Source organism: Mustela nivalis (genome assembly GCF_964662115.1).
Source record: "Mustela nivalis genome assembly, chromosome: 7".
In the NCBI taxonomy this organism is placed as follows: domain Eukaryota; kingdom Metazoa; phylum Chordata; class Mammalia; order Carnivora; family Mustelidae; genus Mustela; species Mustela nivalis.
Genome location: NC_139026.1, coordinates 11,266,381 through 11,293,218, shown reverse-complemented (window position 1 = coordinate 11,293,218; position 26,838 = coordinate 11,266,381). Strand labels below are relative to the sequence as shown.

General features: G+C 39.9%; 1 protein-coding gene across 50 annotated transcripts in view; it reads right to left on the bottom strand.

Moving 5' to 3' along the window:
• The window catches only part of RBFOX2 (RNA binding fox-1 homolog 2), a 274,726-nt gene that overhangs the window by 25,393 nt on the left and 222,495 nt on the right, over nucleotides 1-26,838 (bottom strand). For 24 of the 50 annotated variants that reach the window (XM_082740312.1, XM_082740284.1, XM_082740324.1 and 21 more), the window contains 3 exons: nucleotides 14,071-14,217; nucleotides 11,241-11,294; nucleotides 2,385-2,477 (listed from right to left, as the gene is read on the bottom strand). In XM_082740312.1, the coding sequence (XP_082596438.1) occupies nucleotides 2,385-2,477; nucleotides 11,241-11,294; nucleotides 14,071-14,217 (294 nt within the window). The remainder of the gene's footprint in view (nucleotides 1-2,384; nucleotides 2,478-11,240; nucleotides 11,295-14,070; nucleotides 14,218-26,838) is intronic. The other 26 variants (XM_082740323.1, XM_082740281.1, XM_082740291.1 and 23 more) reach the window with 3 other exon arrangements.

Here is a 26,838-nt window from a genome sequence, read left to right as displayed (position 1 = left end):
CAGGAAGAAAATAAATCTATGGATTTCACCTGTTCTAATGTTCAGCATTTTTGAGGACTGTGTAAGATTCTACTGTTTGAGGAGGGGAAAAAAAAAATCAGAACTTAGAATTCCATGTTGACCATCTTCAGGACCATGGTGAATTTTTTAGACTATGTGGTCTATCCATTTAAGAATAATGTTTTCCGAAGGCCTTTACATGAGGCACTTAACTGAAAAAATAAAGCTCCGGTTTCTTTTGTTGTATGGTTCTCTTCACTCTCGTTACAGGAGTGCAGAATTCAGAGCATTCTCGGTGCTAGGGTAAGTAGGTGTTACAAAGATGGGGCCGAAGGCAAGATGAACGGAGCCTGAAGCCAGGAGACGGCAGCCCAAGGTGAAAACCAGCCAAAAGCTCTTGCAAGGAGGGTGCAGCATCACCACAGAACCTGGCTGTCTGCCGTGTGGTCAAGTCAGAGAACAGGCCAGCGTTCAGAAAAAGAATTCTAAAACATACCGAATATAAATGTCTTATTTTGCCTCTGGGGGTTTACATTAAAGTTATAATTTGTATGGTGATAAATTTGTATTATGGAAAGACCAATTTTTGGTAGAACCAGAACCCAAAAATGTCTTAACAGGTCCTTCAGGATTGGCAAGAGTGGGAATCTTCCTTTGTGAGGAAAAGAAACTCCATTTACTCTAGTTTGACCCACCAAATAATAGAAACATTTCACATTTAAAAAGAAAGAATGGGGTACAACAATGAGGACTGAGAGCATGCGGTTAGAACACACACACACAAATAAAAGAAAGAAAAAAACAATCAGTTTTGGAAAGAAGGGAGAGAGTGAAGAGCGAGGTTGTCGCAGACAAGGATTAGAATGGGGTCAGGGCTTACACTAGCCGCTAGAGCAGAGTGCACCCAAGCGCTAAAAGGAAAATGGCCAGAACCAATCAGAAACCACCAGTCAGCAAGAGACCCATAGCCGCAGGTGACAGAGAGAAGGGGCAGGAGAGACAGAGGGAGAAGGACGGGGACAGAACCTGGGGCGAGAGAGCAAGAAGGCAGGGGAGAAGAGAAGAGAAAGTCAGGGGTGTCGCGGGCAGCAAAGAGAGCCGTCAAGGGCAAGGAAAGACCAGAGCTACATACAGGTTTGGGGGAGGGGAGGGGAAGTAGAGGCGGGAAGTGCATTAATAAAACCAGCCAAACTTGGAGCTCAGTAACTCTGAGTAAGATGTGCAAGGGGGAAAAATCACCATGATGTCAGTAATCAAACAGCTCAGACCGCTACAAACAACATGTACATCCAAAGTCCAGGCGGCACTACTCAAGAGCATTGAAAATAAAAGGGGGAAAGGAAAAGGAAGAGGAACAAGTCAAATCACATTTTGTAGTGTTAATGTGAGATGGCAGATGGACTTTTTCTTTCTTATTTAATTGTTTTGTAATTAACAATTGAAAAAGCTTCTTGTCTAGTGCTTGGTTTCACTTACCGCCAACGGGCACCATCGCCAGCATTGTGTATAGTTACCAGGGAAAGAGGGAGTCAAGTGAAGGGCCCTAAATGCTAAACCATTGGAAAGGGAGGGAAAAAGCAAAATATGCAGACATCTTACTCAAAATGGTGGCTTTTATATTTCATACTTTAAAAAAACTGAGAAAGGGGAAAGGAGCCAGTTAACCTTCACTGCGTTCTTAAAAAGGACTGGCAAATACCACGGGACTGCCGGGAACACGGTAGAAGCACATTCGCCAGGCAGCCGTCAGATCCTCTTGTCTGAGGATTTTATCCACCATTCCCGGTGGCAATTTGTGATAGGAAATGTACTTAAAAATGCCACGAGTTTTGGGATCTTTCTGCCCTCCCCACCACCTCTGCCGTCTTGTATTCCTTGATTATCACACGCACATGGAGGCGAACTGGCCGCCCAAGAGAGAGGGTACTGGCTGGCTCCTTGATTCATTATAGGACACAATGTCACAACTGGATCGTTTTTAGACATTTATAAAGTTAGTTTTATTTTGGCCTGATCACAGGTACTCATACGGAGTCTCGCAAACTGAAGCAAAGGAAAAAAATCAAGAGAGCAGAAAGATGAACATTTTGGAGGAAAAAAGTAAATGAGAAACAAATACACATGTACACGCACACAAGTAAATCAAAATGAGACCCCCCACCAACAACCAAAAAATAGGGAAAAGAGGACAGAAGTGTTACTTTTACACATTTTAGTGCAAGAAGGTGAAGGACACAGACACACACACACACACACACACACACACATATGCATGTGTGCAGACACACACACAAGACAGGGCTTCAAATGTGAAATAAGTGAGGGAATACACAAAAAGAGAAATAAAAATATAAACCAGAAATTGAATTATTGAAGACATGCACCTCGATTTTACGGCCCTCTACCACGGTGCCGTGTAATTTCTCCCTGGCCCTGTCTGCATCAGCACTATTCTCGAAAGTTACGAACCCGAATCCCTGCATGCAGCGGGAGAAGGGGGGAAAACATGCACATCGTTATATTGAAATATTGATCTCTTGGTAAACAGAGAAAAAAATATCACAGTATGAAACTGACATCAGCATCAACCCAGCAGTACTCTCCCAAAGTCACATTTTTGGTCCATGCATATTTGGTAAAGGGAAATTAAATCCAGTAACAATATAGAACTGTAGTAGTAGTAGTAGTAGTAATAATAATAATAATAATGATGATGATGATAATAGCAACAACAACAGCAATAGAATAATGATAATGTAATTAACAACAAGAACAATAATAAAATAAAACGTAAAGCATGTGAGGCCAGACCAAAATTAAGGTATAGAGCTACTCGGGTCAAACTCTCCCACCAAGAATCTCGACATTGTTTTAGATGTTCTGTCTCTTTCAATTTATGCTGTTAATTTACATGTCCTTTTATGTAATGCTAAAAAATAATTAAAACTGTCACTCCCCAGTAACTTCTACATGAGGCCTTCCATTTAGGTGTAATCATTGCATAATGGGATTTTTAGGAGATCTCATCATTTGGCCCCACTCTGCCTGTTCTCTTGCAGCAACATAATTCCTCTGGGAACAGAATAATTTAAAACACAGCCTCTGTCTAGAATTCTGTAGGGACTGGGTGTGGAAGAAGAGAGCACCCATGTTCATCTAAGCTAATGAAAATACCACTAAGCAGTGGCCAATTATGCCTTTTCTTCAACGAATTTTAAACAACCAGACTGGCACTCAGAGTAAAAATAGGTTCAGCTGAATTCCAGAGAATAGCTTATCCAAATTTGCCTAAATTACACATTTGTTGAAGCCTACATCTGCTACTAAATGTATTAGTAATTTTCCATGTAGACGGAAAAAAGGAATCAAAAGGCAGTGCGAATGAGATCTGTTAGTGCCATCAGCTGTATACTGTCCAACAGGAAAAGAATACCATAAAACAGCAATATACTTGGTCCTGAGTTAGAATTAATTTGTGCACTGTACACAAAGAAATCGTATGGAGCTTTAACTCATTGAGTGGAAAATGAAAATGCTGGAACCAGGGAGTTAACCCACCTACTCCTGCATTCACATGTATCTGAAAAGACGATCTTGGTCATAATCGTACCATCAATGTCAAAAGCAGGATTTACTATGTATTTCTATGACTATCTCATCAAGCGTTCTATCAATTTCATCCTGCTGCTTTGTCCTCCTCCTTCCACTCTGCAACTGTAACATTTTCCCAAGCTATTCACATGTGTAGAATAGTTAATTCTTAGGATTTTCTGGGCAAGTCCCCATTTCTCAAGAGCTGCACTGTCCCGCTGGTATTCTTCTAACGTTCCACTGTAGGATAACCTGGAAACCTTTGTTACTGCTTTTTACGGAAGTTCTGCTTTTGCTGCCCTCCTCGAGTCCTTCCAGATACATACAAAATGGGTCCTTAACTGAGAGGGTCAATGTTGTGCATAGCTCAGTAAGATTTTAGAAAAGTGATTTCATCCTTTTGATGGATCTCATTACTTTGCATTCTACATGACTAAATGGTTGCTGAGTGGCGATCCATGGAGAATCCCAATGGAGTATCTTTACCTATAATCTGGGTATCACCACAAATATCCTGGAAAGTGCAATGCTGAGCTGACAGAAAAATGTAGATGTCTGCTGCTGGATGGAGGTGGACTGCTCCGGGTAATTGTATTAACATTTTCTTTAAAAATATAAGTATGTGGAAAATATCAATGGAAACACATTTTCAGAAACAAATTTTGATACCAACATGTTACAGCCACATCAACAGTTCAAGGTATACAATCTCAGGTTACTAATTAATGACATTGTGCGTTTGTCACCTACATTGGGCATCTGCTCTAGAAAGGAAGCCAGTTCTCCAATCCTGGGGCACCCTCCAATAAAAAAGTTAAGTAAACCTTTCAAGAAAGGTCACAGGTAGTGAGGAATTTTATAGTACTGTAAACTATGTTCCAACTGGTTCCCACAGCCTCATACAGATTATAAGCCTTGGGTTAAATAAATAAATGATAAATTAGGAGCTGGTAACAAATGATGTGGAGACCAACACCTAAGGTTTTGACGACTGGCCTTATGACTGACTACCTACATCGACACACCCATACACTCACATACTAGTGTGTCTTGTAAGTACAACCGTGAGGTAGAGAAAGGATAAATCTATTGTTTTCATTTTTTAAGATTAAGAAAGTAAATCAAACTGAGGTGAGACACCCAAGCACCGACAAGGCGTTCTTCCTTCCAGGTGGCTTCTTTCCACAGCTAATGGCGAGAAAATAAGAAATAAAGCTCTAAACCCCAAGTTCAGTATTCTATTAACCAAACTCCATTCATCCTAAAACCCTCCTAATTTTCTTTTTCAAATCCAATTGCTAAAGGTGTTCTGCGAGCCTCTGGTCTGTAATGCGCTGACTGAGCACCTGCAACGCAGTGACAGCAGCTGGAAGAATTCAGGGTGGTGTCAGAAGCCAGCAGAGCTTATACTCCATAGGAAATGCTAATCAAAATGCCAAAGATAGAAAATGAACCAATCTTCACCTAGGGTAAAGGAGGAAGAAGGTCTTGCTGATGATACTCTGGGACTTCTGATAGGAAACAGAGGTAAGCAGATTTCCTTCTTTCCTTTGAAGATAAATAGACTTAGTGGTGGGCAGAACAACACCCCGAAGTTGTCCACATCCTAATCCTTGGAACCTGTGCATGTTACCACCACCTCACCTGGCAAAAGGGATTTTGCAGATGTGATTAAATTAACGATCTTGAGATAGGGAGATTATCCTGGATTAGCCAGGCGAGCCCAGTGTAATCACAAGGGTGCTTATAAGCTAAAAGAGGGAAACAGGAGAGTAGGAATCAGAGTGCAGCAGCCTGAGAAAGACAGAACTGGCTATTTTTGACTTTGAAGATGGAAGGGGGCTACAGGTCAAGGAAGGTGGGTCCCCTCTAGAAGCTGGAAAAGGCAAGGACTGGATTATGCCTTAGAGCCGTCTGAAAGAATGCAGCCCTGCAACACTTTGGTTTTAGCTTGGTGAGACCCATTTTGGACTTTCGGGTTCCAGAACTATGTACGATAACAAATCTGTGTTTTTAAGCCACCAACTTTAAGATAATTTGTTCAGAAGCAATAGGAAATGAGCATGTATCTCTCAGAAGTCTGTGATTAGAAAGGTGAGAAGTTTAGGCAGCGTTTTTAGAATACTGTTCTTTAATACTCTCCTCTGTGTTGAAACTTTAGAGTTTCCGTCAACTTAACTACAACGCGGTTGCAAGAATATTAACTCAAATAAAACCTGAAAAGAAGTTTAAGGTACCATTCTGAAAATGTGCCAGGAACTGAGCTAAGGATATTCACAGATTATCCGGGCTTAAAAAGTTACTAACAGGAAAATATGCTTACATGAAATTATGTTTTAGTGTACCTCCATTCTTGGAAATCTAATTCACATTATGTTTGGTCATTTGGATCTCTTGCTTTAAAAAGAAAAATTTAATTAAAATAACCCCTCATTGTTGACATGTTTGTCTATACCAGGGCTATCTGACAGAAATACAACACAAGCCACATATATAATTTTAAATATTCTACTAGCCACATTGAAAAAGTAAAAATATATGAAAGTAATGTCAATAATATATTTAAAATATGTGCAAATACTATCATTTCAACATGGCATTAATATAAAAACATTAATGAGATATTCCTTTTTTCTGCTCAGTCTTTGAAATCATGTGTATTTTACACTGAAAGTACATCTGAATTTAGAACTTGCTACATTCCAGGTGCTCAATATGGACACTGTATGGGACAATGCAGGTCTCTATGCTTTATACTATAACCTACCGCTCTCAGTTCTCAAACTTTTTCTGTGTTAATAATTTAAATAAACCAGTTTTCCATGTGTGATTTACTCCTATCTTAGCTTGTCTTGTGAAAACTGAGGAATGGGAGTTCTATCAGGATTACGGTTGTGGTCAAAACTTCTACTAAGTGTGACAAACATTTTATCACCTGTCCTGACATCCGTTTATCATCAAGGGCCTATAGGAACCGAATAACTACGACCTTTTTAGTCTGGCCTCAGACAGCAATAAATAACAAGCAATAGGATGAGCACTGGAAAAATATTCTGAAATTTGTATAATCTTTGAGTTTTTCCATCTCAGAAAAATGAGAAAGAAAATTTACCATGTAACTTTTAAGGGAGAAATCAAAAGCAGACGTTCTCCTGGGTATGGCCAGAACACAGAAATTTAAAAATAAATAAAAGAAAAAGAAAACTAAAAACCATAAGATGGTAACAAAAAAATAAACTAAGCCCTTTGAAAATACATGCACTGTTAATTCAGTTTTACATATCATGAAAAACATTTCAACTCAGCATTTCCTATCGAATTTTACTGAAAAGCAAAGGCCTAGTTAGTGCAATTTCAAAGACAGTTTTTTGACCATATTTTGAAAGAAATAAATAATTTCCCTTTGCATGAAATCAAAATCCAGGGAAACAGGCAAGAAATTACAGCACATTACTTGTGTCTGAGGATGGGATTAGAGGCTTTATCTGCCCTAACTCCAGCCTACACAGAAGCCTAACCCCAGTTCAGATGCCCATCATCCCAGATATCCACATCCACCGGAGAGAAGTAATGAGAACACAGGAGCTAAAAACTTGCTAGAAATGTCAATAACAGTTGCTGCGACGTGGTCTGTGGTCCTTCAATGAACTTAATTAACAGTTGGCACTGTCTGAAGACGTGAAGAGCTCCTACACCCTCAGTCTTTATGATACACGTCCCTTGGAGCAACAAGCACACCAGAAGCAGGTTGACAAAACTTTATGGAAAATATAAATGTTAGAATGTGTACGTTTCTTTACTTAGTAATATAACTGTATGTGATAATTATCACAAACAAATTGTTATGGGCTGGGTGATAGTGAACAGGATGGTGGAGAGTCATGAATGAGTCAGAGAAAGAGAAATACTGTATGATTTCACTCCTATGTGGGATTTAAGGAACAAATCAAACGAGCAGAAGGGAAAAAGAGAGAAAGAGAGAATGAGGAGAGAAGCAAATCAAGAAACAGAGACTTAACTACAGAGAACAAAGGGATGGTTCCCAAAGGGAAGGTGGGTGGGGGGTGGGTGGAAGGGGGGGTTGGGGGCGCACTTCCCCCTCCAGGTGTCAAATGGAGGGCTGAAACCCTACACTGCACACCTGAAACTAGTCCCTCACTGCATGTTAACCAATTGGAATTTAAATAAAAACTTAAAAAGAGTTTTGAAAAGCAACGCCTTCTTAGTCACTAGAAGTATCTAACAGCCAATGCAAAGTCAAGATGAACTAGGTAGCCATTATTTAGAATTCTGCTCAAGATTCTATGTGAGAAAAAAGACTGGAAGGAAATGCAGGAGATTATTAGTGAATATGCTCTTTTAATGAACTATTTATGCTTTTTGGGGGGAGTCTGGACATGAAAAATCACGTTTTTCTTTTATAATGGTTTTGAAAAGGGTGCTTTTAAAAAGTTGTTACTCAAAGGATCTATAAGGAGGGGCAATACAATTTATCGTTCAAACTGGAGCACTTTGGGGGAGGAAGGGGACATTAATAATTATGCTAAGAAAAGGGCTAGAGACTGGGACTATTCTGGATAAACCAGGACATATGGTCACGCTACCAATATATTATCTTTCTATTGTTTACAGCAATACATTGTTATGACTGGTGATATCTGGGGAATCAGTAAAGTTACACATATCAGTATAATCATTTTCTAGATTCTGTTTGAGTATATTCCTTCCATTTTTTGGCAGGGGTAGCATTTTTCATCATACATCCTAAGTGAACATTTTCAAAACGAGAGCCTACCTTTGTTTTAGTTAATCATAGAAAATTAGATAGGACTTATTTTGTATTTTAAAAGGAGTATGGGTTTAAAACAATATTTTTTAAAAATCACATGAAATAATTTAAGTTTATATTTTTGCATGTGTATGATTCTAAATGATATACATTCATCCCATAATCTAGGAAAACCAAATCTAGACTAGGAAGGTCAAAGACAAAAAAGGAAGATACTCAGCAATTTTTTCAGGCAAGCTGAAAAAGTAGACTGCTGGCAAGCCAGGGTGGGAGGGATGGGGCGGGCAAAGCAGCACGACCGTGCTCACCTGTGTTTTTAAGTGAGAATGTTCTAAAACCATAGGCTGAGTGTCTCATTATAAAAAAGAAGACACGTTGCTTTTTTGCTTTGGAGGCCTGTGGTTATCTGTTTCACTGATAACTGTTTTACATATTAGTATCACTTATCTCAGATTTATTTTGTGACTCATTTTTCAATTACTGCTTCAAAAAAAATTCAATAAAGCTAATTTTTGGACAGAAAAGCACTCAGTTCAAAGACCGAGCAACACTAAAGTGAAGAAAAGCACCACTTATGTCTCCTTATCGCTGGTTCCTTTCAAGACATGTTGTAATTTTATAGTCCACCAGAAACACAGGAGGAATGAGGAAATCAACTTAATTTACAAAGAGAAAAGTACTCTTTAATCTCTGTGAGGAGGGTCCCGGAAGAGGCCCCTGGGTTTTGACTCCAAAATAAACCTCTGTTAACGCATTTCCAGAACAGTTCCCGGGGAACCCGTTCCAGGAGAGAACTTTAGGTGACAGTTAAGAAGGACAAAGGATGCAGACAGATTTTGTATCAGTCCCTGAAGGCAGATCCGGGCAATTCTGAATTCGGTGCTTTGTTTTAAGATCAACTGCCAATGAGTACACAGTCTGTCTACTCTTTAGCAGTGCAAAGGAAAAGGGGCAGTGAAGACCCAGAATTTTACTGTGGGGAGCAGCATAGGCTTTTAGATGCTCTAAAGAGAAAAGGGAGGCGTGTGTCATTTATACATGAAAATTACAGGGAGAAGCAACTGAATCGGGAAATTAAACAATTTTTGGTAGTAGGCAAATCTTTGAAGTCAATGAAAGGAGCCTTAAGAAAGATCGATTTCCTTTGCTTCACAAGAATTCAATCCAATTCTTTTCTTGGTAAGGAGCAAGGCCCCAGAGCCTGATGAAACCATACTGGGCGTGTACTTTTTGAGGTATACTTAACAACAGCTCAAGTGCATACACTTAGAATTAAAAACGTTTAGACTACGACTTTGGATAAACAGTGTCGCATAGAATGCGACATGCACTTCTCATCTCTAAACCACTGTCATTTTCCACCTTGGATCTAAAAAGCTCCCCCCAAAATAAAAGCCAAGGGCCAGAAATCCACTGTGAAGAAACTACAAGCATAAATAGTTTTACTGGTTACAGGTTGAACATATTTTACTTTAAAAATACTTACCAAGTTAAGTGCTGGAGAAAGTTCTGTATAGGCATGTTAATCTTTTTTTGTTTTAACTGAAAACTGGAAGCTTAGAGTATAATTACCTCTTTAATAATTAACAAAGAATTATTATTATAATCAGAATTAAACACTATCAATGATGATGAATTCTATAAAGGAAGGGAATAATCAGGACCATTAGAAGAGTACATACATTTGTGCTAGTTTAGATGGGGCAGGAGGTACCTGTAATTCTGTAGGTATATGCTATTAATTGTCAGGGTAGGGTGAATTTGGAGTGGGAAATTGAAGAGCTAAGTATTCACTCATTTATTTGCTTTATTTAGCTTTTCTCAAATTATATTCTTAGAGATTTAATCATAGCCAAGGGGTAACTTGCGAAGTTCAGGAGAGATAACCAAATGAAAAATTAACTCAAAAATGGTTCCACACTAAAAATGCAAGTAGAAGTGAACACAGCAAGGTAAATATTTATAAGCCTGACCACGGTTGGTTATGTCTGTGGCAGGCATTCCGTTTGTTGAGGAGGAAGAAAACTGTTGAATGAAACTGTGAAATTCGGTTCATTAAATATTTTTTCACACCACTGTAATACTTCATCATTCTCTCCTTCCTAAAATCACTGCTGCTTATTTAGTGTATGGAAATTCGAAATCATACAGATTGGGAATTTAAAGTAGTCAATTATTAGGGGGAAATCAGTTTTAATTAGAACGTTCAGTTCTCATACAGAACACACTTCGAAGACAGTACATATATGGAATTGTGCACTGTTACTACTTTCATTCCGATGCCAAAAAAACCCCAGCTCACTATTTGAAATGGAAGGGACTCTATATCCCGAAGCTTACCTCTCTGGGTAGAACTCAGAGGAGGAAATCAGCTTACAGTGAATTCCTGAGTCACTATTCCCTGTTTTTACGCCTTGTCGAATTTATTCAAAAGAGAGAGCAAGTCAACTGAGGAACTGAAATATTACATTTGTTCTAAGTATGTCATTTCAAAGTCTGATTTTTAAAAGCGGAATTCACAATAGAATTCTCATAGAATTTCACCCGAGTCTTCTCTCTTTTCCTTCAAAATAAGCTGGTGAGGGCGATTTTGTCCGAGAAAGGGCGGGTGTCTCCCGCTCCTGACCTCCCTTCTCACACCGGTCTTGCTCCTACCCCCACCCCTTCACTCCCCCAACTGACGTATCAGGATAAAGATGGGCCATGTGGTTGCTTAGTTTTAGAGATAATCTGATCCAAGCCAGGTAGGTTGGGATACTTTCTGCAGGCTTGAAAAACTGCTTTAAATTTTCTGATTCTTTGCTATTTAAAACAAAACTAAAAAGAAGCCAGGCACACTTAATACTGAGAGGGAGCTTACCTTAGAGCCACGTTCATTAAAGATTATTTCTACATCTAGGATTTTGCCAAACTGCTGCAGAGACAAAAATAAAAAACATATATTCCTGGTCAGCTTTTTGACCACATACTTTATTCTCTCCTGAAAAAGGCACAGGTTTTTTTTTTTTATTTTTTAACTACTTATTCAACCTCCATGTTTCTACTTGTTGGCAAGTCCCAACACCAGTTCTGATCTTCCCTTGTCAATAAGCCGACAAGGCCTCCTGTTTCACTCCTTTTTCAGTTCGCCCACTCATACGTTACCCACCTCTACCTGGCAGGAGCCATTCCCAGAAGACCCTCACAGTGTTACCCTTCGGGTACTTCCTCAGGGACAAGAACCGGGGCTTTTCCTAACTACGTGTTTAATGTTTTAAATGTCTCTGTTTTAAAGAAGCAAATCCTAAGCACAAAGATAAACTAGTGAAGGCTGCTTTTCTTTTTCTTCTTTTTTTTTTTTTTAATTGATAAAAGTAAACCATACTCACCGCAGAAGTCAGGAAATACAGATACATAAAAAGGAAAACCGGAAACAGAGAACGAAGATCGTCTGCACACCTACCATCTCCCCATTCTGGTTCACAGCCTTCGTCTTTTTCTTATGCTTTTCCTTACGTATACTTGATTAAGGACATATTTCCATGTAATGGAAATATGTAATTTTTTCTTTTAATGTGCTAGACAGCCTTCCAAGCCATTAACTCTACAATGTGTTCTAATTTCTACAGACTACATGCTATTTTCCATCGTACTTAAACATTCATGGACATTAGACATGATTTCATTTATTTGCCATTTTAATATTTCCGCACTGAATGTCATCAAGAACATTTTAAGTAATAACTCTGTTTTGTAATTAATTAAATATTTTAACCTTTGGGAACAAGCTAGAAACACCAAACCTAAATAACTGGGTTAGTGGCAGCTCAACGGCTAACTGGAGGGGCGCACAATCACAGCGGTTACACAGCAGAGACGTGGAGAAGGTGACAAGCCAGCCTGTTTGCCTCAATGCTTGGATCAACTGAATGGGAGGGATGCACAAGAAATCTCCAGGGATCTTTCTGCCCCCACTTTCCTCGGAGTACTGGCCTCACAGACCCAGTGATCTCTTTGACTTGGATTTTAAATCAGAATTTGGGAAATGTTAAAACACTAAAAAAATGAAAAGAGCAAAACAAATCATGCTTTCTCACTGGGCTGAATCATTACTATCTTTTTCAGAAAACATGTACTAAGAGCCCATGTTTTCTAGAGTAAGGCTTCTGGGCTTGATTCCAGTTTCATCATTTAACAGAACATTAGGAAATTAAAGGAGAGAAGAAAATGTCTTATTTTAGGTAGGGGGGGATTTAATTTTATTTCTATGCCTATCCAATTGACTAAGATTGGAATGGTGTTTTAGAGTTTTCCTTTTACATTCTCTAATGCGTCTTTATACCGTCCTGCTAGGGTTAGGACTGCCTTCCTTTAATGGTTAAGGAAAATGTGGCTGAAGGAAGTCACTGGTCAGGTTCACACAGCTAATAAAACAAAGCATGGAATCCTTGCTCTACACCGCTGCTGGTGTCCTTCCGAGGGATAGGCGCTAACCAGGCAGGAGACAGAGCAACCGTACCAGGTATCCCTTGTGAGGAACAATTTCTTTTTTCTTTTTTCTTTTTCTTTCTGGATGTAGCAGTCTTATAGGAAAGGCCTAATACATTTCAAGAAATCACTGATTAACTCGCCTAGGCAGATCTTCAACGGACACAATTTTTCTGACCTGAGAGAAAACACACTTGTGACAGATGAGAATATACTCCATTTTCCCTGATCTCCAGAGACTAGGACTCCATATAATCTCTGATAATTCAGTAGAGAACCTCATAACTCCTACTCCTGGGAAACTTCTTTTTAAATATAACCTCAATTCTTGAAGCTGCCCTTTATATATTCTGTTGTTTTATCTTCTGGAGAGATGAGTTGGCTACCTTTTTCTGTGTAAAGTCTTTCCTAGTACTTCAAGAATGTTATTAAAACTCAATGCTGGCCTTGGCTTCGGTACAAAAAACACTCCAAGTACTCAGCTGTCAGTGACAAAATTTTGCTCCAGCGTCTTGTCGCCATGACCAGGACTTCACGCAGGGCGCCTGTTTCCCGACAGAGCACCACACAGCAACAGCCATGACGGATTTTTTAAAAACCATGATCTCTTGTTTCTAGTTCAAGTTAAGAGCTTGCTCAAATGAAATCTGGCAACAGCGCATATGCCCGGAAAAAACCCAAGACTTCCAGCAATCATTCACTTTCTAGTAACTTAAATCTTTGCTGTTATACTATGTTTTCATGATGGTGATTTCGGGAGGAAGGGGAAGCTGGCAGAATCCATCAGGGTAGCGAATCAAACACCTACACCTGATTTTAGATACTGGTCTTGATGCTGCTAAATTACAAGGAGGGAAGTAAAAACAAAACACAGGTACTATCCGCTTCAGACACTAGGTCACTGAACTTGTAACACTCTGAAAAGGATTACTGTCTTTGTCCTGATTTTAGTACTGAAAGGCTCACGCCCCAAGAGACCCCTCGGTCCCAGGCAAACCAGGTGGCACGTCACCTCCTGTACGTGAGAACCTGCAAGGTCCACATATAGAATGACAGGAGTGACAGCGCTAGGTGACAGAAGTCCCTGAAGACCAATGAAAACACTGACTCACCTTAGGATCTCTCTCAATCTATGCACAGTCTTATCCTAAAGTCTTAATGACTTATTAAAGTACACTGGCCGGATTAAATTGTATACCCACGGAAGAACTCCATAGACTTACCCCAAACATCTGTCGGAGGTCGGGGTCCCGGAAGCGGAAGGGAATATTAGAGACGTGCAGCCGTTTAGGGGTGGATTTGCTCTCTGAGTTCTCACTACTTTGTGTCTGTGACTGCTGGCCATCTGTCTGGGCTCCCCCTTCCGTCTGCTAAAGCGAAGAAACAGACAACATGGAGCGAAAAATAAATAGATTACTTCACAAGAATTCTGTAAAATTAAGGCCCCGCCCAAACCCACATGTTCTTAAACAATTCTCAAAGTGTCTTTAAGCAAAAATTAGAGTTGTCCCTTCACAGGGAAAAAAACAAAACCAAGCATGATACCTTGTTCAAATTACTATCATTTATACTTCGAGTATTTTTTTTTAAAGATTTTTATTTATTTATTTGACAGAGACCACAGGTAGGCAGAGAGGCAGGCAGAGAGAGGGGGGGAAGCAGGCTCCCTGCCAAGCAGAGAGCCCGATGCGGGGCTCAATCCCAGGACCCTGGAACCATGACCCGAGCCGAAGGCAGAGACTTTAACTTACTGAGCCACCCAGGTGCCCCTCAAGTATTATGAATATTTACAGAACATTAATGAAATGGGAGAAAAGAGGAAAACTAAGTGACCTGCCCAAGACCATGTGGAGATCCATTAGATATGAAAGATACCAAAACTGAAGACATAAAAATGGTACCATTATTCTTCAATTCTTAGTGCAGTTTTCCATTTCTGAGATCTTTCTATTTTGAAAGTGAAGAGTCTGTTGTATGTAGTTGAGGTCACTGCATTTTTGGTTTATCATTTTAGGAAATAAGGGAATATCTGAATGTTTCATTCCCTCTATTAGTTCAAGAGTTTATGACTATGGGGTCACCAAAGTATCCCAACATTATTCCTGACGAGGAGACACCTAATGACAATGGGCATTTGGCTTCAACCTGAAGGAGCGTCTGCTCTGAAACCCATCAGCGCTCTCCTCTGAATCCATGTGATTGCACCTGACAAACCCGGCTGACGTCAGCCCAGGGACCCCCAGGCTCCTGCAGCCCAGAGCAAGGCTCCATTTACAAAATCTGCTGGGAGAGGCTTTATGAGTCCAGCATAACCTACTGGACAATGTAAACACTGGGTCTATGTACCCCCACAGTGAAAGGGCACATGTAAGCATGGGTGTACTTTTAACCCTCAATCTCTTTTGCAACACGGCAGGCTTTTTTTCCTCTCGATAAATCCTCAAAACAGTTGTGACAGAGAGAAACACTTTCGACAAACATCCAACAAGTGTGAAACATTCTAGGTATTCAAAACACATTTATTTTAAAGTATTCATCTGGCAATTTAGGACCCTTATGTTTTCACTATTCCCTGTAAGGTACACACCAAACTGGAGGGCTCGCGGAGCTGATTAAACCAAGAATGGGAACTCACTGTTCTTAGTATCTCGAGTGAGTTACAACTGAGTCCCTAACGAATTCTTCTGCGTGACGCAGAACAGAGCCCTCCCTTTGACCCAACCTTCAAGTCAAAGAAACTGTGAATCACAGATACTTTTGGCTCAGAGACATTACCAACCATCTCGAAATGGAGTTTGAGACTTTAAAATACAAAGGATAATCAGGAATAAACCCGGAATGAATGCTAGCTTTTCAAGTGTCAGTCGAAGTGATGGCAGCTTTTATCTCCTTCCATTCAGGCCTTGCAGATGGCTTAAATGTGCAATGATTCATTTGATACAAAAATAGCAGAAAAGGGAAGAGCTATGAAGCAATGTTCTGCGAAAGTGTAAGGTTTTCAATCATCAATCTGGGCACAATGCAGACTAAACAAAACAAGTCCATTCAAAGACGAAACTCACTAAGTTACTGAAACAGCATCAGGGACACCAAAGCAATAACCAGTAAAGTATAAGCATTGACTACAACTAATGACCACCCCAGCACCTTCAGACTCACCTCTTACATCTCACAGCTGGAGCCAAAGTTTAAAACCACCAGATCTGACCTGCAGGATGTCAGTGCATCACTCTGATAAAAAGTCACCAGTTTTATATATAACTTACCCATGTAGTTCATACAATGAAGTGGCAGGATAAATGAAACTGATTATTTCAAAGTATGTTGCCCAACGTACTTGTCACTTCAGGTTTTTATGGCCTTGAAGACACAATTTAAGCAGGATAGAAGCCAGATTGGATCATTTTCTGCCTTGTAGTGAAAACCTATATTTTAAGTTTTCTTCTTATTTAAGTAATCTCTACACCCAATGAGTGGCTCGAACTTAGGTCCCCAAGGTCAAGAGTTGCACGCTCTTCCCACTGAGTCAGCCAGGTGCCCCCGCACATCTACATTCTTTAAAAGTACTAAATCTTTAACTCTAAGGACACTTGGCAAGTTGGAAAAGTAAATTATCATTTCCAAAATTCTCAAGTCTTCTGACTTACTATATGTTTCAAAAGTGCAGTTTAACATACATATATAAAAACGCAGAAATCAGAAGCATGAATGAATGTTCACAAAGAAAATATACCCAAGTGAACTATCAAATCAGATAGCAACAGAACCCCAGGAGCACCTTAGTCACTGTCCCCTTGTGAAAGGGGCCCCACTGCCCCAACTTCTAATTCAATAGATTAATTTGGCTGTTCCTGAACTGGAACAAAACAAAACAAAACAAAGAAATTAAAGAAAAAGAAAAGAAAAGGAATTATACAGTATGTACTCTGTTGTATTTGTCTTCCTGTATGCATTCTGTTTGTCTAATACACATACCTACGTTGTTGTAATTCACCCATTCTTCTTTCATTTTATAAACATAGAGGACTTACTGGAGTTGCTTCCAGTTTTAGGGTATTAAGGATAATGTTCCTGTGAATATCCTTGCTACATTCTCGTCTTTCGGTGCAAATAGCCATTTCTGTTGGGTACACATGCACATAGGAGTGGATTTGTTGGATTTAGGACACACACTAAGTTCAGCCTTACCAGATATCACCAGTTTTCCCAGTGGCTGTACTGACTTATTCTCGGCTACGGATGGCTGTGAGAATTCTATCTGCTCTCAGTATTCTCATTTTCATTGTAAAAATCCTGGCGGGAGGCAGGGGCACCATATTGTGGTTTTAATTTGCGTTCTTCTCTTTAAACCTCAGATCCTTCCTGCTTTCCACTTAAGAGAATTTTGTTGAAAAGCGGGAACTCCTTGTGAAATTGCAACTATTTCTTCAGCCCATACTACATTATAGACCCTCCTGTAAACCTTTTAATAACACTTATACTTTATATAGTGTTTACTATTTGCCAAACACTGGCCTACGCATTTTATGTCTTTTAATTAATATAATTCTTAACAACAAACCCCAAGAGTAGGTACTGTTTCTTTTTTAAACGTGAGAATGTAGGAGGTACTATTTTTTACCCCACTTTTCAGATGAGGAATCTGAAAACCAGAAAGCCTGCCTAAGTTCTGAATCAGGGGTTCAAACAAAGGTAGGTTGGCCCTAGAGCATATGGTCTTAACCACTAGGTCATGTTGGAATGTATATGCACTTTTATCTTCTCTAATCCTCACAATAATTTACAAGGCAGGCACTATTACTACCCCAATGGACAGAGGCAGAAAGTAAGACACAGAGAGGTGAAGCAGGTGCCCAAGGTCCCATTAAGTGGCAGAGCAGCAACTGAAAACCAGGTGGCTTTCATGTGCCAGCCTCCTGCCCAGCATGGCACCCACGCTTCCTCTTTCCCATTAGAAGGGAGAACACATGTGGATCCCACTCTTTCTCAGGACCCTCATGGGCGGAGCAAGACCTCCGCTGGGGTGCAGGCAGGCATGGGGTAAGACAAGGAAAGCTGTCCAAGAATGACATATATCCTATATTTTGAGGGAAGAGAAACAGGGCAGGCCACAAAGGGAGGAAAAACAAGACTAAGACAACGGGTAAAGGCACACTGGCACTCACAGGAAAACAGCCAGACAGCTACTAAACGGATACTCAAAGGCGCTGAGCAGCAGATTTCTGCCCATAGTGGACATAGGAATATGAAATACACATTGGGGGTGCCTGGGTGGCTCAGTCAGTTAGGCGTCTGCCTTCGGCTCAGGTCATGATCCCAGGGTCCTGGATGGAGCCCTGCATTGGGCTCTCTGGGGAGCTTCTCCCTCTCCTCCTTGCCTGTGCTCTCTCATTATCTCTGTCTCTCTCTCTCAAATAAAATCTTAAAAAAAAATAATAAAGGAAATATACACTGAATGTAATTAAACGAGATACTTCCCCATTTGACACCCCCAACTTTAAGTTTGCCTCAATATCAACTACTAATTGTTGAAATACATCAGACAGAAGAAGTAAGGAGTTTTTAGGCTGTATCTTTTTTTTTTTTTTTTTTTTTAAAGGCTGTATCTTTGGCAAAGTGGACAGCAGAACTGTTTGTTCTGAGAAAAATCTCAGTGTACACTACTGGTTTGCTTTATTTTCTATTGTTAGCTACTGAGACACTTTACGGACTATATAAACAACCTCCCAAGGTTCTGTTCTTCCCTTCTGTGGTCATTTTCTGATCTAATTTATTCGCTGGGCAGGGGATGAAACAGAAGAGGCTAGAGTCTGTGCGCCGCAAGTTTACGGCAAGGGCTGCCCGTGGCACCGCTGATGCAATCTTGGGACTAGTGGCTCTGTATCTTTTTTTTTTTTTTTTTTAATTTTATTTATTTATTTGTCAGAGAGAGAGAGTGAATGAGAGCGAGCACAGGCAGACAGAGTGGAAGGAAGAGTCAGAGGGAGAAGCAGGCTCCCTGCAGAGCAAGGAGCCCGATGTGGGACTTGATCCCAGGATGCTGGGATCATGACCTGAGCCGAAGGCAGCCGCTCAACCAACTGAGCCACCCAGGCGTCCCGGCTATGTATCTTTTTAAACAATCTGGCTGCCCCAGTGAGGTCTAGCTATCTGTCCACACGGCGGAGAAGCCTGGAGCTTTTTACAACGAGAAGCAAATCAGATTTATAAGTCTCAAAGCCTCATTCCAGAAATGAAAACTAAAAATGTCTTGGTTTAATGAACTCACACTTTTAAAATTCCTAGAACTGTGAAGTGGATTAATTTTCTGACTTCTCTACGAAACAGTGGCAATATTTCCACTATGGACTGTGAAAAGAGTGTTCTGGGCAATATGAGATGAAATATTACTTTCCAAGTGTCTATCATAGTAACATTTAACATATAATCTGTGATAGTAAGGAATCTCTTGATAAATTCAGAAATAATATACTTTGATTTATGGATTTTCTTCAATATTGATTTTCTTCAATATTTATTCCTTTTGTTTTCTGAGATGACTTCATTTCTTATTTTCACCTCTGTGAGGCTGAAGAGGAAGAAGAAGAAATTTCATTCACAGCAAATTTCTTGAGAATCAGATTCATGTCTGAAAACATCTACTAAATTAATCCATGTCAATGACAGCTTGGGTATCTAGGTTGAAATTCTAGGTTAATTCTAGGTTGAAAAAAATTCCTTTAGAATTTTGAAGGCAGCTCTAAAGCGTTGTCTAGTTTTCCATGCGGCTGTTCAGAAACCCGAAGGCATTCTTTCCTCCCATTCTCTCCGGTTTGGAGACTGTCCAGGGTGTCTAGTGTGCTATAATTTCATAATGATATCCCTTAATGTGAGTTTGTTTTATTCTGATCTATTTTGCTGGTACTTCTGTAGTCTCTTTTAAATTGAAAATTAATGTCCTTCAGTCCTGGGAAGTCTTCTTGAATTCTTTTGCTGATGATTCCCACCCTACACATTTGGTCTTTCTCTCTGGAATTTGTATTATTGGACACTGGCTGTTTTGGACTGGTCCTCTTATTTTCATACTTCTTTATTTCCTCTCTGGCTTTTGGGTCTTTTTTTTTTTTTTTTTTTGAATAATAGGTGTTTAATTCCTTATTTGAAAACTTTGGGGCCAATGGATACCAGAATTCAGAAGTTTTAGGATTTTTAGGAAGGTAACGGGTATAACCATAATGTAACTCAATCAGATCTGGGACAGTGATATTTCTTTATGTGCATTCATATAAATGTGACAAAGATATATACAGGTTGTGAATTTTGCTGCTAACTTATGAAAAATCATTTGATTTTCAGAACATTTTTGATTTTAGATTGTGGATAAGGGACTACAGACCTTTACTTCTTCCAGCCCTCCCACAAAATTCTTACATTTTGTTGCCTTTTTTTCCTTTAAGATGTTATTTATTTATTTATTTGACAGAGAGAGAGAGAGAAGCAGGCCCCCCACTGAGCAAGGAGCCCCATGAGGGGCTTGATCCCAGGACCCCAAGATTATGACCTGAGCCGAAAGCAGATGCTTAACCAACTGAGCCACCCAGACATCCCTGTTGCCATGTGTTTAATTTCAAGGTTCGTTTTTCTTCTCTGAATCCCACAGTTTTCACCCTTTAAAACTTCATTCTTGTTTAGTATCTTCTGTATCTTCTCTTTATCTCTCTAAAGCTGTAGATTATTGCTTTGGTAGTTGTTTGGAAGTAAAAGTTTCTTTTCATCCCCAATTTCCTTTTAGTTTGCTTCTTTTTGTTCTCTATCTTGCACATTGTAGGTTTCCCTCAGGAATCTAGCTATCCTTGGTTTTGGCTTAGAATTAAGAATCAAGTTGGGGGAGGTAGCTAAAAAAACTGTTAGTTCTAAATGGGTGGGGTGGAGGGGCATGAGGACTTGGACTCACTCCAGTTAGGGAAGTGATGTTAGGGGAACCCACTGACATGTCTATCTTCAAGTCTTTCCTCTTGAGTCAGTTAGGCTCCCAGAAAAGAGTTTTCCAGTCTTCTATCCAGAGCTGTCAGTTTCTGCAACTTCTAAAATTTTTGTGGTGTAAATGGAATTATTTCTCAGACTTCTCCCACAACTGGCTTAGAAATAAGTTCGTGTGGGTCTGCTAAGCTCATCACTAACTAGGACATCTGCTTTCTAGCTTCCAAAATTATTAATTCTCCTATTCTTACTGGTTTATAGCCCTAAAAACACACAAACACCAAAACCATTTACTGCATTCTTGGAGGAAGCAAAACTAGATGGGTGTATTCAAAAGTAACCTGGAAATAACTCCTGTTTGATAAAACCTTGTAATACCGTATGTACATATGCAACAAAGCTTATGTGTGTTTTGAGCTAATACGTATAAAATATTTTGGCAAATACCGCTTGCTTTCAAAATAGCCTTTGTTTCTCAAGGAGAGCCTTCATTACAGCCCTTTGCCAACGCACACTTAAAAGGCTGTGGGAGAATAAGCAGAGACCTTGACAATGAGACACGGTTCTCAGCTACCAGTAAGCCTATAAATATAAATACAAAGTTTTTTCCTTTCTCTGTTCTTCAGAGACTGAAACTACTCCAGATATAAGCTGAATATGATTAAAATATTTTGGAATAAGGAGACATGACAACTAACTGCGACATGGGATCCGGAACTGGGTTTAGAACAGAAAAAAGGACATTAGTGGAAAAACTGGTAAAATGTGAATAAGGTCTATATTCTGCCTTAGTATTGTACCAACCCTTCTTACTGCCTTGTTTGGAAAATTGTACTGTATCTATGTAAGGTAATGACATTAGGGGAAGTTAGGTGAAGGATTATGCAGAAATTTTTTGCATAATTTTTGCCACTTTCCTATGAATCTAAGATTATTTCAAAATAAAAAGTTAAAAAGAAGGGAAAGGTATTTGGGGATGCCAGATTCTAAACCCTAAAGAATATTAAAACACAAAGAATGTCTAAGTTGGTTTAATGAGTATACACAAGCACAACTGTGGACAAATGCTTGAAATTGTATTCAGTATGCAGGGTGGACCACTTATCAAAGTCAGAAATGGGCTGAAAAGTCTATTCATTCCAAATTACTGGCATGGTGGAGAAAGAAGCACATTTAATCTGAAACCACTATTATGTACTCCCAAATTAGAAGCAATTTAACTTACAAATCTCCTTTACTTACAGAAGGTAAGCCCCATAAAGTGCCATCTCCTGCAGCAGCTTCCCTGAAGATCTCATCATTTTGAGAACAAAAGCACGATTCCTAGTTGGGTTCAATTTCTTTCGGATGGGGACTGGTCTTCAGTTAAGGTTTGAGCGGATCCTTCTCATAGGATGAATCAGGGATTTCCACAGTGTTACAAAGTCAGTCACATACAGTATAAGGGACATGGTTCTGAAAACTGCAAAGTTCAAGACTAAACTTATCAAAGATAGCAGATATTTCTCTTCACTGCTAAAAGTAGAGCTGCCTTGTCAACCGCCATGTATTTCAGACAGCTGTGAAATCAGGCAACAATTACCAAAGGCTTCACTTGGGAATATTCACGTTGGTTCTGTTAAAAGAACCACAGTGTGTCCAGGAGGGAGTCACTCATGCCAATAAGCCCCGGTTCAGCAAACCAAAAGTGAACTCTTTGCGGGGCTATCCCAGAAAAGCAAGGCCCAGGTCAACCAATCAGACTTGCCTGCTCAGCAAACGTTACCTGACCTGGCTCTGCACGACGTAAGGAAAGCAACCTTGCTCTAACCAATTAGCAAATGCCCAGTGTAACTTCCTTGTTCCTGCTCCTTTCTGCCTATAAAATCTCTTGTACAGCTCTTCCGGGCTCCTTTCTACCTGCTTAGATTGGATGCAGCCCAACTCACGAATCACTGAGCACGGCCAAGAAGACCTGCATAATTTACTCAGTTGAATTTTGTTAACAGTTAAAAATTTACACAAAAATGAAATTTCAGGGGTGTCTAGGTGACTCAGAGGGTTAAGCCTCTGCCTTCAGCTCAGGTCACGGTCTCGGGGTCCTGGGATCGAGCCCCACATCGGGCTCTCTGCTCGGCAGGGAGCCTGCTTCCCCCTCTCTCTCTGCCTGCCTCTCTGCCTACTTGTGATCTCTCTCTCTCTGTATCAAATAAATAAAATCTTTTAAAAAAATGAAATTTCATTAATTTTTCTCTATTACCCTTTTCAAATTTGAATGATTCAAATTTATATGAGATAAGACCATGATGTATCTTATACCCAAGAAAATCTAACGGAAAGATCACTCCCAAAATAGTTTTAAGTGCATCTAAAAGCACAGGTGTAGGGGTGCCTGGGTGGTTCAGTGAGTTAAAGCCTCTGCCTTTGGCTCAGGTCATGATCCCGGGGTCCTGAAATTGAGCTCCGCATTGGGCACTCTGCTTGGCGGTGAGCCTGCTTCCCCCCTCTCTCTGTCTGCCTCTCTGCCTGCCTGTGATCTCTGTCTGTCAAATAAATAAATAAAATCTTAAAAACAAAACAAAACCCACAGATGTATGCAGGTACTTCAAAAATCTCGCAGCAATCCCTTCCAATGGGTAGAATGGCAGTTCTACAGGATGTTAACTGGTATTTTGCAGAAAATGGGTTTCATGGTCAAATAAATTTGGGAAATACTAAGCTAAGCAAAGTCAACAGATTTCCTGTTTTCTCCCCAAACATGTATTACACATATAATTCATTCCTTTCTTTTTGTAGAGCCGGCTGTAACATTCACTGATAAAGGTATGGCTCTTAGGGCACCAGCTCCTATGCAGGCAAGGGAAGAAAGATTCTCTCAGGAGAGAGAACTGGATGGTCCATTCATTTCACAAATTAAGGCTGCCTATGACACCTTCTTTGAAATAATTATATAATAACAGTATTGTAGCTAATGCTTACTGACATTTACTCTGTGCCAGGCATTATCTTCAGTACTTGCTCTTCATTTTCTCATTTAATCCAAAAAACCCCTATCAGGCAGGAACCATGATCACCATTTTTACAGATGAGGAAAATGAGCACTAGAGTCGTAATTTTCAGATGGTTACGCATTTAGCAAATGGAAGGAGGAGCTGGGAGCTAAACCCAACTCTACCTGATTTCTGATCAGAGAGATTTCTGGGCTCAAGCACCCTAACCACAATCACAGTAGTATGTAATAATGTTTTTTCTAAAACAACTTTTAAAAACCAAATTTCAGTTTTTCCTGATAAAATTTTAAAAAGTAGGTTGGGATACTTTTCATTAGGTCATTTTACATTACCTTAAAGAAAAGGGGGGAGGGACTACAACCCATGTTGGTCCACCATTTGAAGTATTTTTATAAATGTTTATATTGGAGTGTGTGATGGCTTAAAATGTGGTGGAATTGGAGCATATGAATTCCTTCTTCAAGAGTCAAAATGCCCTAATATGATCAAATGATTTTCTAAAGAGTGAAATCTTGACCTCATGCTTATTTGCTGAAAATAATGGTATTTCACTTTGCTCAAACTTGCGATATACTAAACATAAAATTATTTTATCTAAATGCCACCATCAGACACAATTTTTAGGGCATGGAAAATTGAATTTATGTCTCTGTAGAGCCATTCACTAGTCAAGAAAAATTACTTTAGATTTAGTTATTTTTAAAAGAAATGCTCATGCATTTCCTTTGTGTATTTGAATACTGCTATGAAACCCAAATTCTGAGACTCTGGTCTTGTCTGGACATTTAAATGTAAGCACACTTTTTTTTTTTTTCAATTAACTAGTAATTCAATTTTCTTCAGATAATATCTAGTTCCACCTTCTCAGTAGGTCAAAGTGCTATAAAAAGGAATTACAAAAGGCATCATTTGCATATGTGATATCATCATAAGCTGGTATCCCACTGTGAAATAGAAACCATAGCAAGCCACTTATTTTTTTAAACCAAGAGTGAGAATCACAGAAAAATTACATATAATGTAAAATAGGGAAACACACACAGAAGATCACCTCAATTAAAAACTTTATCCTTAACTGAATGCTTCTTTAATATTTTAATGTACATTTTAGAATGAAAGATATCTGTTTGTACATTCTAGGTGGAGTTCTTCAGTTTAAAGTTGAACGATCAGTGGAAGCTAAGAAGACATCCCTGTGGATGCCTTTTATTTTTTATAATTTGCATGGGGAAGCTGAAGAAAAGCACGTGGCTGAAAGCAGATTTCCTGAGCTCTGTTATCAGCTAGCTGTAACCTTCTGTGTTCAAGTCACTTAGAACTGTTGACCTTTGTTGTAAAAGGCAGGCATAAAATGATTTCTAAAATCCATTTTAGCTTTAAAACTCAGTGATTCTAATCAGTTACTCATTTCAAAAAATAGTACAAGATATTTATGAAAAATGTACAACTCTTTAGACAGGTTAAGAAAAACCATGCCCATAAATGAACCATTAGTGCTTCTTTATCCTGGCCCCAACACAGGAGAGCAGGAAAGGGCAGCAGAGCACAGAATTACCATTCCCAGCACTGCTTAGTTCTAGTTGCTTCTGGCAGGGGAGGGAGTTGGTGGGGGGGGGGGTAAGTAAAAGTAAATAAAAGTAAAAGTAAATAAATGAATAAAGACATGCAAGGGAGAAGCAGCAATCATCATGAGGCTAACAATATTAACAATATGCTGAAAGGTGTCTTGAGTGTCATGAACCAAAGGGCAAGTTTCTCCATTAAAAATATCCACGTCTGGGGCACCTGGGTGGCTTGGTCGCTGGAGCATCCAACTCCTGATTTCAGTTCAGGTCATGATCTCAGGGTTAGGGTTAGGGTGGGATCAAGCCCTGCATCAGGCTCCGCGCTCAGCAGGTAATCTGCGTCTCTCCTCTTCCCTCTGACCCTCTCTCCTGCTCTCCTGTGTGCTCTAATAAATAAAAGAATCTAAAACAAAAATATCCAAGCCTGGCTTGGAGTGTGGTTTTCTGTAGCAACTCTTGCACTTTCAGACCAGCCTACAGTCTGCTCATGGATCGAGCTCTGAAATGGCCAAGACGATCACAGGCATCATAACTGGTAAACTGGAAACAACTGTGGATGGTTTGTGCAGGCTCACCATCTTCTCCCTATTACTCTGGAGGGGAAATGAGGGATTCTCCTGGGAGTAGACAGTCAGAGGAGTAACTTCCTCTGTGCTCCCAGGCCTTCTAGTTCTAGCTGCGAAGCAGGCCTGCTAACCATGATGCCTACACTGCAGGCTGGGGGTCACATGGGCCATGACACTCAATGTAAGAGAAGGATTTGGGCCCCATGCTTCTCATTATGTTCCAGAAATCCTCACTTGGGCAAATGGACCCATGTTAAGGGCTATTGCTTCTTGGCTCTGTTTTAGTGGGATACCAGTCCACACGGCACTTGCAAGTAAGGGAGTCAGTGGGATTATGGAGGATGGTCACACTGATCTTCTGATAGAGAAAGTGACAGAAAAGCTGGCTTCAACTCCAAGAGAAAGGGCATGCAACAAAGCAAAGAAACCGAGGATGGTGGACAGCATGGTGTTCTAGTTACCTTTCATTCAGAAGTGTGCCTGAAGGCTACCAGAGAGGAGGGCTGTGGGGTCTACGGCTGACCCACACAGTAAAGGAGGGTCCCTCAGCTATGCCTTCAAATCTCTGCTTTACAGCCATCAACAACTCTGCTCAAATACTTCAAAAGAGGATATTAACATTTCCTACCAACCAGCCACAGATGCTGAACCTTTATGATTTCTTTTTTTTCTTCACTCAAAAAACACTTATTAGGGTGCCTGGGTGGCTCAGTGGCTTAAGCCTCTGCCTTCGGCTTGGGTCATGATCTCAGGGTCCTGGGATCGAGCCCCAGGTCGGGCTCTCTGCTCAGTGGGGAGCCTGCTTCCCCTCCCCCCACCCGCCTGACTCTCTGCCTACTTGTGATCTCTCTGTTAAATAAATAAAATCTTTAAAACAAAACAAACAAAAAACACTTGTTAAACATCCATTA